Source organism: Desmodus rotundus, chromosome 8 (genome assembly GCF_022682495.2).
Source record: "Desmodus rotundus isolate HL8 chromosome 8, HLdesRot8A.1, whole genome shotgun sequence".
Classification (NCBI taxonomy): Eukaryota; Metazoa; Chordata; class Mammalia; order Chiroptera; family Phyllostomidae; genus Desmodus; species Desmodus rotundus.
In genome coordinates, this window is record NC_071394.1 from 72,792,041 (window position 1) to 72,808,682 (window position 16,642).

Sequence of the window (16,642 nt, forward strand, 5' to 3'; positions counted from 1 at the left end):
TCGACAAATGGCAGTCATATCACTCTGCTCACAGGTTTTGTAATAATTAAATGAGATAAAGTAGGTGAAACAGTGCCTCTTACTTAAATGAACAGTAAGCTGCTGTTTAGTAATATTAGAATTTTCTAGAAGGTACTGTATACCTAGTCTACAGTTTGGATACTCAAGATAATTTTCATTTTGATCCACAAAGCCACCCGCCATGTGATCTGCCAACCACTACACCAACTTTATCAGACTGCAGTGCAGATCTAAACACAGGAATGCGAGTCTGCAGGGCTGAGGTGCTCACTCGGGACCCTAAATCAGTGCTTCTCCAATGGGGGTGATTTTCCCCTCCAGAGAACTTATGTCAATGTCTAAAGATATTTTTGGTTGTCACAACTGGGTGAGGGGGAGGGTGCTATTGACACCCAGGGTGGAGGCCAGGGGTGCTGCTAAATACCCAATGGATAGGACAGTCCCCACAGCAAAGAATGATCCATCTCAAATGTCAGTAGTGCCAAGGCCAAGAGGCCCTGTCCTACACGGCGGCTTATGGTTTTGTATTAATGGCTGTAATTCATTGAAGCTACTAAAAGGAGGCTTGATTAAAATAGTATGGCTTTCTAATTAAAAATCAGCAAAAGGGGGGGAAATGGGGACATCTGTATTAGTGTCAACAATAAAAAAAGAAGTACATTTCAATGTTAAATAATGCTCTCTGACAGAATCTATAAAAGTAATTCTTTTCTGAGACAAATTGCTGAGAAAAATATAATTAAAAAATTAGTCTCTTAGCCCTGCATATTTAAGAAAGGATTCTGTGGTTCCCCTTTTGGGTTCAAGAAATTCCCCCTAAACACAGTGAACAGGAAAATTAAGTCTTCTGTTAATATGAATATGTTGTGTCTTTGCTGGGTTTTTATCAGACAGAATTGAAATCTGTCCACCTTAACCTGACAGACAGACCTCACTTCCAGCACGAAGGCTGTGCAGTGGCTAGATGAAAGCCACAATCAACTTGAGACAAAGAAAGAGAAGGCAGACTCACGTGGGAGTGTGACCCAAACTTGGTCTGAGTCGAGTTTTTCAACATTCTAATCCACCAAAAATGATTAGTTTTCCAAGTAAATGATCATTGTAAAATATATTTTCCTTCTGGATGGTCCCCTTCTCTGACTATCAATTGGGCACTGTTAGCACAAGTAAACTGGGACTTTATTCTTTTTTTTAATGCTACAAGAGGGCTCTTGTGCTCTCAGAACAGTTATTTCTAGATTCCATTTCCCTTAGGATAGTTTCCTCTCCAAGTATTCCTTCCATATTTTTTTTAAAGATAATTTGAAACAAAGATTTCAAAGAATCAAAGAAAAGGGAAAAATGCCTAACATGAAAAACATTGTTTAAACCTTATTGTGGAAAAAAATTAAAATGTTAGTAAATTGTAGTAGCTTTGTTATTTCATTTTGACATGAAAACCCAAAGTTATCAAGAATAAGAACTTTACTAACATTTAGTGAGAGCATATCAGGGCCAGGACTGTTTTTAAATGCTTTTTTGCAGATTAACTCATGATTCTCACATTGATCCTACTGTTTAGATGCTGTTATAATCTCCATTTTCCAGACTAGGAAAGTGAGGCAGAGAGGTCAAATAACTTGCAGAAGAGAATGTGCTGAATTCAGACGTGTGGCTCAGAGTTTGCATTCCTCGCCTCTATGATATATTGTCATACACCTAATAGCAAAATGCTGCGATAGTTTTGTTGTGAGACGACCTTATTTAGCCTTTTCCAGGGTGGGAATAAAGAAGAGAAATGAACACCGGGACAAAGTCAGTGACTTCTGAGGGTGGGATTAATTCAACTCTGCCCAGGGGATCCTTCCTATCTGGGAACTGCACTGAGATGGCCCCCTGCTCCTAACTGATCCTTTTCCACTCAAGATCTGAAGTGGTTGCCCCACCGCAGCAGGTGAGCCCAATTCTCACAGCCAGCATGCCTGACTCATCTGTAGCCACAGTGCCTCACCCAGTGCTGGTCAAATGTAAGGCATTTAATTAATGCTAAATCAATCTCGACTTTACTTCATCAGCAATCGACAACGTAGATGGACTGAGGAAACATATGTATTTAGTCTAAAGGAGAGAAGCAAAGGATGTCATGACAACTTCTTCAGAGTGGTTGTCATAGGCACAAGTTCTCCAGGAGGCAAAATGGGGCACATGTCTAGAATTTCCAGAGAGACTTACTGTAAGGAATATCTGGATTATTAAGTATGCTGTTATTCTAACATACAGCTGTGCACATTACAGGGGCTGAATGAATACCACGTGAATAAAATACTATTATAATTGTTTGATATTATAATAAATTACACTTAAATAATTAGATATTGTTGAGTACAACTTATGTTTTCCAATGCTAATTGCTATACATGCTTTATGGGATGACCATGTGAGGTAGGTACAATTATCAGCCCCATTTTACAGACGGGGAAATGCATGACTTCAAGAAGCTAAGTAATATGGAAGGTCACATCATAAATAGCAGGCTTACACTTTGAACTCATATCTGATCACAAATCTCCAACTCTTAACCATTCATTGTGTTTTACTGCTCTTCTTGTGAGTTAATGCATATCCTTCATTGGAGGCTTTTAAGAAGCTGGATGTCTGATTTTCTTGTGGGGGAAAAAGAGGATATGCAAAAGGAATTTAATGCAAAGCGTACTAGGTTAGCTCAGATGACTTCCAAGTCCTCACCCTTGGAGAAAAACAAAAGCAATGATTCTTTAAAAAAACGATATCAATTCTACTGTCGTCCTGAATGTGCTCGGGTATCTACTAGGCACCACTGGTGGGGCAAACACCCTCTCCAGCAAAGTTCTTTTGGGGTGACTGGGCCCTGGCTAATTAATGCTGCTGGGCATTGAAAACCTTGTAAATATACCCACATCTTTGGGTATATTTATAAATCCCTAGGGCAAGCTCCCCCAGGTGTTTTGTTCATGTTCACGTAGGATCTTGACCTCCAATAAGTGTCATCTACCTCACAGGAGGCACAGAGTTGGAACTGGAAGGGTTTCACAGAAGCCAACCAAGGGCTCAAAGAGGATGGGGAGAGTTTGGGATGAAAACATGTGTCAGAATGGCAGAACATTTACTTCTTTCAAAATCAAGGGGTAAATTTAAATGGGTAGGAAGTTGACAAAGACTAAAGATCCTAGAAGAGGCCTGAGGTTTCAAGGCGCGTCCTCATCCCTCCAGAGTTCAAGTAAGTGAACTCAATGGAAAAGAAAAGAAAATGCTGACCATAAAAATTTAGCTTACTAACAATTTAGGTGTAAATTATTAAGAGTTATCATGTTCCCTGACCAAGAGAATTACCAGAATTTAGTCTTTAAAATATTTTTATTGTAGTACAAAAACAACATGACATATACCATCTTAACCATTTTAAGTGTATAGTTCAGTAGTGTAGTGTATATTCACGTTGCTGTGAAACAGATCTCCAACACTTTTCCATCTTGCAAATCTGAAACTCTATACCAGGGGTGTCAAACTCATTTTCACTCATTTTCATTTCCACATCAGCCTTGTGGTTGCCTTCAAAGAGCCGAATGTAATTTCAACTCCTTAATAGTTAAGAAGTAGTTACATTTATACAGTCCTAAAATTATTGCAGCCCTTTGAAGGCAACCATGAGGCTGATGTGGCCCCCAGTGAAAGTGAGTTTGACACCCCTGCTATATACCCATTAAACAATGACTTCCCTTCACCCCTATGGAAGTTAACCTTTTATATACACGTTGTTAGGGAATATTGCTCTCATAGAAAACAGGCAAGGATTGGCTAGGCATACAAAGACCTGCTGAGGAGTCTGACTCTGACACACCTATGCCATGAAATACTGTGCAAGACTAGCTAATCGTTCCTAATACTAAAATAGCGGCAAATGATACCATCCCAACTGGACTCACAAAACTCACAGAATTACTGCTAGGACTAAATAAAACCTGCAAATCTGCAATAAGCCTGACAAAACAGTAACATAAGACACAAATGTAAGGAATCAAATATAATAAACTACAAAGGCAAGGCTCCAAATTATAGAGAGAAGTTAACATACGAGAGCAAATAGTTCCACTGTTTTATTAACTAAAATTGGAATAAATTTTGCTGTTGCTGGGTAATTCGACTATTTCTCTATCACCTGTGAATAGTAAGATACTGCCTTAAAGGCTGAATTATTTTTCCAGGTGAACTAGAATAGCGCTGCACACAGTACGGCCCATACGGTGGCCATTGGCAGCAGAGTACTAAGCTAGTGATGAACATCAGGGAGACTGGGAGGCCTAATGCCCTACTGAAAGTGGACTTGGACGCCAGGCAATGTGGAGCTTTGTAAACTTATGAAAAATTCTTAATTTCTGATGTCCAAGTCATTTATTTGTGGTCCTGAGATAATTCTGTTTTATTATTAATATATTTCTCAATGAACCACTTGCAAAGATAAACTAGAAGTTCGGGATAAGGGAGAGAACAATGAAAATAGTTCAAGATTTTCTTCAAAAATGTCATCAATACCGTATTTGCCATTTGCAAGGCAGGATCCATCAAGCTCAGGATTTCTTCATTATAACTTGATTCAAGGCTAATGATGTCATCAATCACATCATCCATCTGCAAGAAAAAGGTCAATGGAAGAGAGAGATATAAGCAAAAACTGTGCAAAGCAACCCCAAAACAGATCCAAGGTCTTTTCTTACTCAAAGCAATAATGCTCTTCAGTTAGATTCTAAGTCTAAGAAGTGTCCTCTTCTTCCTCAAATGTGAACATTACTGAAGGCCATTACCACACCCAGGTAACAAGGAAGACATCTACAACCAGCACCTTGTGAGTGATTAGTAGGTGCCAGGCACTGTACTCATGGGTTTTTATCAGCTAATATTTACCCCAACAATAACCCAAACAGGGTAGGTAGTATTAATTTATTTTTTTTCCATGTGAGATACATGAGAAGCAACTACCCCAAAGTCACACATCAAAGAAGGTTGAGAGCCACAAGTTAAACTCATGCTTTCAACTACTATGGTAAACTGCCTGCCTGCCCTCAACAGGAAAGATGAACCAGGAAACGTCACCTTGAATGATAGCTGCCATTTCCTTTTTTTCTCTAAAGATTACACCCCATACCCTTCCTTTACCCTCCCTGGAGTAGGCAGACACAGATGGTGTTCCAGCCCTTGGCTACCCATAGGGCCGTTTTGGGCACTGTGGCTCTCAGGCCACTGGCTAGCCCTGCACTGATCTTGCAGTGACTCGTGAAATGAGTTTCTCCCTGTACAGCTGCCAGGATGTTTGGTACTCCCTGAGGACGACACCAGGACGAGGTTATCATTACAGTCAGGGAGCTGACATTCCCACTAGATCAATTTTATCCCTATCGTACCAAAACATCGGGTACGGTCATAAGCAGCAGTAATTACAGTTGCACTGCAGCAGTTTCAGACAAGTCTGTGAAGACATTTCTTAGTAAATAAACATTTTATGTATTCGAGCTAGTTTGGTGTGTCTCTGTGTGAGTGTGTGTGTAAGTGCACCACACATGCTTGGGTCTTAAGAGAACTTCATGAGCACACAACGAAACCTCAGAACTCAGAGGCATGCTCCTTTGAGTCTTTTTTTTGCCACTTCCAGTTAAGGAGGACAGGCTCCAATGTCATGGAACTTGTTGGAACTTTCATTCTGCCACTTTCTGTACTAGAGGCAAAATCTCCAATCTGTAAGAGCTTCAGTGGGTCAATCTATAAAATGGGGTTAATAACATTCCTTGCCTTCTTGGATTCTTGTGAGAAATCAGGATAAACCATATAACATGCTCAGAGTGCCACGAATATAGTAAACATGAAAAAAAAAATGAGCATTTTAGGTGGTCCCTGACAAGAATAATTGGAGGTCAGTTTTGAGTAATTGCTGGAATTCTGTTTATTAAGTTCCATTTCTAGATATACCAGTTTTATTTGTTATATTTGTTTGTTTTTAAAGGATAATTTTCTAATTATGCTAGTGAATAGGCAAATGGGCCAAAGAACTTATGAACAATCTCTCTTTGTAAATTTTAAATTTTATTTTTAGTGAAATAAAAATTAGAGGGCCTGGTATGATAGAATTTTTTTAAATAAATTTTTTCTCTTATGAAAAAAAGCAATGCAAGTTGATAATAGAAAATATAGAAAAGCAAAAAAGGGAATTTTTATGGCTTATTTCTCTTATACATCTATGCACACATTTTAAATATGTATAACAAATAAATGTAGCATAATTACATATTTCCATTAGGTAGAACCTAATTTCTTGGGAAAATATCCATGAAATATTATCAAATTAATAGTTTCAGAATACCCAAGAGATTCTGTTCCATGAGATTCCAGTTTATAAGACAACAGACAGATTACGCATGCACCTTGGTGTTACTAATAGCAGCCCATCAAAATTGCTACCCTCCATGTTCATACAACACACACTGATGATGGCATCTAAGTGAATTACAGCATTTTAATTTTGCTTATTAAAATTTATGTATTTTAAGCACTTTTTAATGACTTAAAGCAAATGGAGAAAATGCTTTTTAATTTCCTTAGTAATATTTAATTGTGAGACACTATAAAGAAAATGACTCCGTTTATAGCTTTCTATCTTAAAAAATAAATCAATTGGAGGGACCCTTAAGTCATTAGCAAGGTGTGATTAGCCACAAATACAGATTCTTATTCCAAAGTGTTTCATCTTGAGGTTACAAGTCATTCAGTACCTGCATGCAGGACGCTCGGGAGTGCGTGTTCATTGTTGGGCATTCACTCTCTGCCCTGTTTTGTTCTTCAAACTTATAAAATCCCTGTGAAAACACAAGAAAAATCAGCCTATGACTTGGATTTGCAAATGACTCTTCAATGACATGTTTACACGAAGCTAATTTTGCAGCAACAAGATGAATTAAGCTTTCAAACAAAGTAGAATCTGACCAAGAAATGAAATAATGGAAAAAGAACTTCCATCAAATTAGCCAGATAGATGACATATATAGACATAGAAAAATGAGACAGTTGATTTAGGAATAGGGGAAAAAGACTTGGTCCCTTCAGAAATTAAAATCAGACAAACTACAGAAAAGTCACCTCTGAAATCACATAAACATTTCAGAGTACAGTAAAACTCCATTAATGAGTCTCATCATCTCATAATTTGGAAATAACAGGTATTAAATCACAACTCTGCTCTCAGGTATTTTTATGCATCAAATTTTGATGCAATTAGTGTGAGGTGTGTTTGAGTCTTGTCTCCAATCCAGCCTTTACAAAAGCAGATTTCATGGGCAGCAGTTCTATAATAAAACTGAATTTATCTAGCAATTAAACATTTGCTTTTCTGTTAGATTCTCATGTGCTATATTATTCAAATCCATCCATGCATATTCTGTACTTTTTTTTCCACTTAGAAATAAAAATAATATTCCAGACACTCACAATAAGGGGAACTTCTAACCGCCTGTCCCACACCTTTTCTATTTTTGCTCTTCCTTTTCCACCTTCCCTCTCCTCTCTCTGCATTTTCACTGCTTTGTAAATAGAAAGGCATTGAAGAGAAGAGAACACTCTGCTAATGTAGTGAAAATGGCAGGGAGACAGTGTCCTCACCTCCATGTTGCACTCAGAGTGGCCAGGTCTCCATCCTGCACCATAACCCAAAACCCAGTGATGCTGACAATAGGCTGGGGGGCGACAGCCATGCTGGATAATCTGGGACAAAGGCCGGTGAATGTGGCCATGCAGACAGACTAGAGTCCACAGTCAAGTGCAGGAGTAATATCCAACAGACAGTCATTTAGTGTAAGAAAACAGGAGAGGGGAGGAGACATGAATTACCTCTTTTTCACAGTTGGAGTTAAGTGTAAGCATAGCCATGGGGCTGTTGGGTGCGCTGCTCCCCGGCACCGGTGGCATGACATGATCGCCAGGCTGGTTTGGACATGGCAAGCTCAGGACTTGGTTGGCATGTTTATTTGCTAAAGTGGTAGAAAGGTACTGCTTTACCTGCTGCCTTTGGGCTTGCTGTATGTGGTACTTGGTGGGGTTTTCGAGGTGGGTCTGCACCTGAACATAGCCATGGAGGGAAGAGAAGACAGCGCTGTTATTTGTGAGTTCAGACAGCTCTTGTTTCAGGTATAAAAATGACGTGTCAGTCCACTGACAGAATAAATAAGTAGTCCCTGTTGTGTACTAGGCACTAGGTTCACGGATTTTTGATATTATTGAAGTTCCAAGTCTAACTCTTAGGATTTGGGCTCATACTTTGCCCTATTTCCCTGCTAATGAGTGGCATATCTCTTCGAAATCCCTTTAAGACCCTCTTTTCATGTCTAATAACCAAAAATGTGCAATTAGGTGTAGGGCAAAAATTTCCCCAACACACACCTGAAAGGGCTTATCAAAAAATAATCTAGAAGAAGGAGCATATCTCAATTGACTTCACTTTCCTTGTCAAACATAACAGCTTTTGTTTTAAAAAAAACCTCAAGAAACAACTGTCATATGGTTGTCTAAAATAAACAGAAACATTCTGATGAGTAAATCAATTAGTTGTGGATTAATTCCTCCCACTTTCACTTGGACATGATTATTCAACATTTTAATAAAGACTGTGAACTCAATCTAAAAAGTAATTGCATATTTAGCAGCTTCTTTCAAAGCATTAACATTTGTATGTATGTGTTTTTAAACACACAAATATTAAGCTATCACAATATTTTTTCCTGCTTTCTTAGTTCTTATAAACATTAATACAGAATCAGAAATATTTTTACTGAAATTAAAGTCACTCTTTCTTGATAAACAAAACTCAGTCTTATGAGCCGAGCACAGGGACTCATGTGGAGTGCACAGACATGCACCAAGAGAAATATTTACCTTGTTTAAAATTAAAATTGGATTACTTCTTATAGCATCAAACAATAAGCAGCACCAAACTATACTTATTTCAACAATTATTGAAAATAGTGTTTATTACAATAAAAGGCATTATATTTCAGAGACTGAAAGGAATAAAAATAAAGCTCACCTGATAGTGATTATATTCTAGCATTTCCAGCATAACAATGTTTTAGATGGCCCCAATCCAACGAGAAATGGTAGACTATTCACTCCCTCTATTTCTGTAATTCCGATTCAGAGACTGACTGGCATAGAGAAGGCACTATAAACAAGGTATCCTGAGACACCACCGGAAACTTTGTCACAGCAGCCCTGCTTATAATAACCTAAGCCAATTAGTTATGCATGTAAAAAACCCATTCACACAAGGGCTTTTTCTTTCTTTCTTTCCTTTTTTTTCTGGAAGCCCTATGAGTCTGGTCTTAAATATTGATATCAATTTCCCCCCTGGCTTGACATCATGCTTTTTTTCATAAGTATAAAAGAACCTTTTAAAGTGATGAGCTATCAAAGTCAAAACTCACTGTCAGATCAAGGCCAATTCACTATTCATCTTTAGTTCCAGTAGTATTAATAGACAATGGTATTTCTCTTTCAGCAATAGGTTAAGAGCTACATGCCCCCATTGAAGAACACACTGCCTAAAAGCTACTGTTACACATGAAATTTTTCTAATGGCCAAATAAGACTGCAGGAAGATGGTGTTTTTAGTATGGAGTCTGTACTGAACCTGTAGGTCCCTCAGCCTCATCTTACATCCTGATCTCAATGTGTATTTTACCCTTAGCTGGACAGGCAAATAACCTTCCTATTAACCTCGTGTCGGGAAGAGAGGGAGCTCTCCTAAATAAAACTGAAACATGTGTATGCACACACACACACAATTGAATGTATATTTATGTGGATATATATTTAAGTGGAATAAATTCTCCCAATTTAAGCCTCACATTAGAAAGCACAAAAATTTTTACTAAAAATCTCTTAATATAAATCTTGGACCTAAAGAAGAATAAGAGTAGTCATGTACAAAACTGGTGCATTTATATATTTAACTCATTTATCTATTCCATTATTTACTGTTATTATGTTCTAAACATTGTGCAAGTCATATACATTGTGAATAAACAGATACGACTGCCAGCTTTTAAGGAGGCGATGGAAGAAAAAGGCTATAAATATACATCTAAAATTGTGCCAGTGGTTAATATTCGCTGGTGAATTAGGAGCTATTTTAAGCATAAACATTTGAAATCAATAATTCTGTCCAAGATATGTGCAGAAGAATGAAAGTAGACCACCTTCTTATACCACACACAAGAATAAATTCGAAATGGTTCAAAGGCTTAAATGTTAGACCTAAAACCATTACAATCCCAGAAGGAAATATAGGCAGTAAAATCTCAGACATTGCTTGTAGCAATATTTTTTCTGATATACCTCCTTAGGCAAGGGAAACAAAAGAAAAAATAAACAAATGGGATTATGTCAAACAAAAGTTTTTGCATGAAAAGGAAACCATCAAAAAATAAAAAGACAACCCATTGAATGGGGGAATATATTTGCTGATACATCTGATAAGGTGTTAATATCCAAAATTTATAAAGAACTTACAAAACTCAACACCAAAATCAAACAATTAGATTAAAAACTGACCAACAGACCTAAACAAACATTTCTCCAAAAAGGATATACAGATGGAAAATAGACATATGAAAATATGCTCAATGTCACTAATCATCAAAGAAATGCAAATTAAAATCACAATGAGGTATAACCTTACACCTGTTAGAATGGCTATCATCAATCAATAAATCAACAAACAAAAAGTGCTGGCTGGAGGCTGTGGAGAGAGGGGATCCCTTTTGCACTGTTGGTGGGAATGCAGATTGGCACAGCCACTGTGGAAAGCAGTATGGAGTTTCCTCAAAAAATTAAAAGTAGAACTGCCTTATGACCCAACGATTCCACTTCTGGGAATGTATCTGAAGAAACCCAAAACACTAATTTGAAAGAATATAAGCAACCCTATGTTCATTGCAGCATTATTTACAATCACTTACATTTAGAAGCAGCCCAAGTGTCCATCAGTAGATGAGTGGATAAAACAACTATGGGACATTTACACAATGGAATACTATTCGGCCATAAAAAAGAAAGAAAATTTTACCCTTTGGAACAGGATGGATGGACCTGGAGAACATTGCTAAATGAAATAAATAAGCTAGTCAGAGAAAGAAAAATACCATATGATTTTACTCATATGTGGAATCTAAGGAAAAAAACTGAACTAACATGCCAAATAGAGACAGACTCATAGATTAGAGAACAGGCTGACAGTTTAGGGTGTGGGGTGTAAGAAGGTGGAAAGATCAAGCAAAAAAGAAAAAGGACTCATGGACAACAGTGTGGTGATTGCAGGGGAGATGGGAGTGGGTGGAATAGAAGAGGGTATAAGGGGGATATATGGTAATGGAAAAATATACAATTAAAAATAAATTAATAATAATAATAATAATAATAATAATAATAATAATTCTGTCCACATGCCCAGGATAATGAAGTTCTTTAGGTTGACAGTCTCAAGTTGCTCCAAATGACTGGTCTAACATGCACACAGAGGTTCACAGAGACATTCTAAGTTTCATAAAGGGTCCAGACACAATAGTGAGGATAACAGACATTACCAAAATAAACATTAAACGAGGGCAATGAGTGTAAAGCGCATATTTCATGATTACACTTAAAAAAGAAAAGGCTGCATTTTTTAACATTTAAAAATAAATATTAATTCACTGACAGATCTTTATTCCTTAATGAATTAGAATTTTATGCCTTTGTAAGGAAAGAAGCCACTTCATCTTTATTTAGCTTTGTCAGTGAGGTCTTCACTACGTCCTGGTTGGGGTAACCAGAGTGGGATGTCAGTGTCTTTTTAGGTTTCAATTAAGTTGAGAACAGATTGGCTTTAAACACTACGCAGTAGATAGACCATCTACAGCTGTTTCCAATCCAAACACCTAAAACAGGAAACATAAATGAGATTTATGACCTCCGGGCAGTAATAGGGAGTGGTGAGGTCTGTGGCAAACTAGAGGACATACATTTCACCTAAAAAGGACAGCTGAGATAAGCATCAGACTGTGATGATATGGGAAAATCAGACCAGTATAGCTATTTAGCTGGCAATCTGATCTTGACTAAAATTTTCCAGATTAAAAAAAAGACACCTAATTGATTTTTCACGCTGTACAAAACGAATCAAATATATCTGTGGCTGGACTCAGCCCAGAGGCCACTAGAATGTGGTCTCTGCTCTCTACTGTTCATAAGGAGAATCTTCGCATGTACTTTCCCTGGGGTGGCCCAGGTTCTGAGAAGTTTCTGTCAAAATCCAGGCATTTCTTGGGGCTTCTCTGAGAGGCAGTGTGTGCCTGACAGCATAGTCAGCAGAATAGTTAAGGATTTGAAAACTGGGCCCAAATACTGACTTTGCAAGTTACTACTTATGCAATCGTCCACAAATTATTAACTTTTCCAGGCCTTCCTTTCCTAGGTGCTGAGTTAGGGTGATAGCGGAACATGCTGCATAGAGATGTTTCTGGAGATGTAGCATTGTATCTGAAACAGGTGTTCTCAAATTTCTTTTATCTTAGCATACTTTTTTAACTCTTCAAATACCTCTTGATATTATTATGAAAATAGTTTTGACCTGGCAGGACCACTGCAAGGGTCTTGGAGACCCCCAGGACTCTCCGACACACTTTAAAAACTGCTGATCTAGAGTAATTAGAACTCTAGCATTCTCACCATGCCATCTGAGCATGTCATTCACCACTTGGATGAGGGAAGCAGGACACAGAGGATGTCAATTGTCACAGAAGATGCTGGGAGAAGACACTAACCCTGCACTAACTTCCTCATAGCATTATTATGAGGTTCTATAGTCCTCTGACTATTTAAAATCCATATAAGTATACTTTTCTGTCTTCAACAATCCTAAACCATAGCTTTTTAGTTAGTGACTTGCCCTTCATTAACTTTTAAATAGTCAGCAAACAAGCATGCAAATGAGATCACATGTGGCATTAAATATCTACATGATTCCTTGATAATTTTTGCATATTTGACCTTCAAACCAACCACCCAAGTTGAGGAATTAGGATAGCAAAAGTTAGTATTGGTCAACACTTTAAGGCACAGACCACAAAATAAATCTAGAGAAGGTTACACTCTGTATCATATTTTATTGACAAAATTTTCGTTTTACGTGAAGAATGATAGCTATCTAGATAAAGTGCAAAAAACCAAAGGATTTGAAACTTTTCTTCCTTGTTAATGTGTTGTGTTGCATGTCCTTGATTCGGCAAAGAGCCCTGGTGACTCTGAATGAGTGGCATCCACAATGTCCTGTCCTCAACAGTCCTGCTCAGCTCCTATAGACTCATGCCTATGGCTTCTTTATGGAGTCAATGAGTCTTCCTCTTTCCCCACTGCCTTCTATATTTCCCAGCATTATTCTCTTTTCCAAAGGACCTTGCCTTCTCACGGTGTGCCTGAAGTTGGACAGCTTCAGTTTTGTCATTTTGGGCTCGAATGATGTTCCAACATACCTTTGCCCTGTTTCCCTTTCTTCATTCAGATATTGAATTGATAGCAAGAGAATTGGAATGGATCATCTTCGGTCATACTTTAGTTTGCCACTTCCCAAGTGACAATTAAAGATTATTTTTCCATTAGTTTCATTTAAAGATATCCAAGAGCATAATTACGTGAGATGCTGCCAGCAGATACTAGCATCTTAGCTGACAAAATAATTCACTGGAGAAAAAAAAAAATCCCTATCTGATGTCCACTGTTATTCTACTCCCTGCACTACTTATAAACCAGAATATAAATAAAATTGAGTGAAAATTCCCACAGTCCTATTAGTTTATAATTAATTTTATTTTTTAACAAGTCAACAAAGTGTTCAGGTTCTCATTTTATTTTTTAAATAGAGAATGTGTTCTATCACTCAGCGAATTTAAGAAAAATTAAAGGAATTGTAATTCAACAAATTGCTACCCACTCCACCCTCACACCACCCTTCTTTTCATACTGTTTTCTAAATGATAGTTTATAGAAGTCAATTCCTTAAAAGGATGGTAAAACTGAGAATGCTAGCTTCCTTAAATGACCTGGGCAAAGACTTGTCCAGTGTCACATCTGGTAGGTGTCAAAGTGCTTTTCAGTCCCACAATTATAATGTTACCACAGAAAAAAACTCAAGCCCAGAAGACATGCCCTCAGGCACTCAGTCATGTACAAAGCTATTCTTAACAAACAATAAGGACAATAAGGATATGAATCCTGACCTAAGAAAGAAGAACCAAATCAAATACAAACAAAAGCTAAAATAAAGACTATTTAAATAACAAAAAGTCAAAAGTGACTAAGGTTGATAACCAAGTTCTTTTCCCCATCACAGGGGGTCTGCATATCAGCCCAACCAGACTTCCTCCTGTCTGGTAAGGCCTATAAAGTAAGAATAGATTTTACATTTTACATGGTTAGAAATGATCAAAAGAATAATACTTCATGATAAATGAAAATTATATGAAATCTGATCAGTGTCCACGAGCACAGTGTTCTTGGCGCACAGCCGTGCCCACTTGTTTACATGCTCTTCCGGCTGCTTTCCCACTGCAAGGGCAGAGGGGAGTCCTTCCTTCAGACCCCTCAAGGCCCCCAAACATAACATATCTACTATCAAGGCTGTTACAGAAAGTGCAAACCCTAGCTCTGACAGAAAGTTTAACTAGAATTCAGCTTCCCTATTACATAGAAGTTCTGGCAAGATTTGAAGAATAGGGTAATTTTTCTAGAAAGAAATAGTATATATGTATGTAATTTTGTGTATTTTCCCAAATACATGTAAATCAGACAAGAAACCACATAAGAACATATTTTAAATATAAAGAAGCAGAAACTTTGAAAAGAAAGTTAAAAGACATCCCAGGGTTAGAAATCAAACCAAGGTCTTCAGCATTCTGTCCCCAGTAGCAAATAAGGCCAACTTCCTGCACTGCTGATCAGTTTTGATGTAGGGCATTAACAGAGCACAGAGGCAAATATGAAAGCATGTAAATCGAGAAGGGTGTTCACATAGTCTGTATGTGCACACACAAACATAAATGAATTTACATCTCATTTTTATTGGTCTGTATACTTTCACACCATTTCTTGACATATTACTTTGTAGGATCATTATATTAGGCTTCCGAATTCAGAGAAATGAGTTGTGAATGTGTACAAAAGGAAAGGATCGCAAATATATTTTTCTGAAATGTTGACGTTGCAATAGAATAAACTAGACTAACCCTACCAAAAATTCCTAGCAACCATGATCTATAAACCATGTGCTTATTATAAATCTCAAGGTGGGAATGCTTTGGTTTTAGGACAAACAATATTTAGTACCCTCAGGAAAAAAAAGATATTATCATAAGAAAACTCCTCATCAACTGTCAATTTTTTTTTCTCTCAGGCTAAAATAAGCCAAAAGTCTGAGAACATCAGATTTTTATTTTGGCCAAATAGAAATACAAGAGATTTAAGTGTGGTAGCCATCTGCCTACAGAATATGTACAATCCCAGAATAAAAATGCCACTTTCAGAATCAAATTCCTAGGAGAGAAGCAGCAAGATCTAACACACCATTATTCGCTTTGGGAGAAAACTGTGCATTTTACAGATCCTGCACTCTGAGGATCATATAAGTCATTATGCTCAGGTATGTCATATTAAATAGCAAGATTTTCGACTTACGGCCAAGATGGCAGCATAAGTAGATACACTTTGCCACCTCATACAATCAAAAGAAGGACAACACAAATTTAAAAACAAAAAATAACCAGAACTGCCAGAAAACTGAACTGTATGGAAGTCTAATAACCAAGGAGTGAAGGAAGAAACATTCATTCAGACTGGTAGCAGGGGCAGAGATGGGCAGCCAGGGCGGAGAGGATGCACAGCAAAGCAGCAGCTGGAGCACTGGGCAGGCGAGGTGGTACATGGAGGACTGGGGCTGGCAAGGCAGCAGCTGGCAGACTGGGGCAGTCCCACATTTGAGTGCAGATAAACCAAGATTAACAACTGGGGAGTAATACAGACCATGCAACCCAGAGAAATAAAGCCTCAAAACTTCTGGCTGTAAAAACTTGTGGGAGTTGCAGCAGCCAAAGAAACTCCCAGCCTCACAGGAGAGTTCCTTGATGAGACTCACAGGGAACTAGAATGTACACAAACCCACCCACCTTGGAATCAGCACCAGAAGGCCATAAGGGCCCAATTTGCTTATGGTTAGTAGGAGAAGTGACTGAAAGCCAGCCAAGAGCTGAGCAAGTGGCATTGTTCCCCCTCAGACCCCTCTGCCACATACAGCACCACAACGGAGTGAATAGGGTTGCCCTGCTCTGGTAAATACCTAGGGCTCCACCCCATACAATGTAGCAGATGAGCTGAGATGAAAAAATATGGCCCAAATGAAAGAACAAATCAAAGCTCCAAAAACTAAGTGACAAAGAGATAGCCAACCTATCAGACACAGAGTTCAAAACACTGGTAATCAGGGTGCTCACAGAAATGGTTGAGTATGGTCACAAAATAGGAGGAAAAAAGTGAAGGCTAT

At 38.0% G+C, this 16,642-nt stretch overlaps 1 protein-coding gene across 13 annotated transcripts in view; it reads right to left on the reverse strand.

Annotated features, from left to right (window-relative positions):
• Positions 1 to 16,642, reverse strand: part of MITF (melanocyte inducing transcription factor) — a 237,878-nt gene that overhangs the window by 25,223 nt on the left and 196,013 nt on the right. For 11 of the 13 annotated variants that reach the window (XM_024556643.3, XM_024556641.3, XM_024556642.3 and 8 more), the window contains 3 exons: positions 7,909 to 8,136; positions 6,798 to 6,881; positions 4,570 to 4,665 (listed from right to left, as the gene is read on the reverse strand). In XM_024556643.3, coding sequence (XP_024412411.1) covers positions 4,570 to 4,665; positions 6,798 to 6,881; positions 7,909 to 8,136 — 408 coding nt within the window. The remainder of the gene's footprint in view (positions 1 to 4,569; positions 4,666 to 6,797; positions 6,882 to 7,908; positions 8,137 to 16,642) is intronic. The other 2 variants (XM_024556645.3, XM_024556644.3) reach the window with 1 other exon arrangement.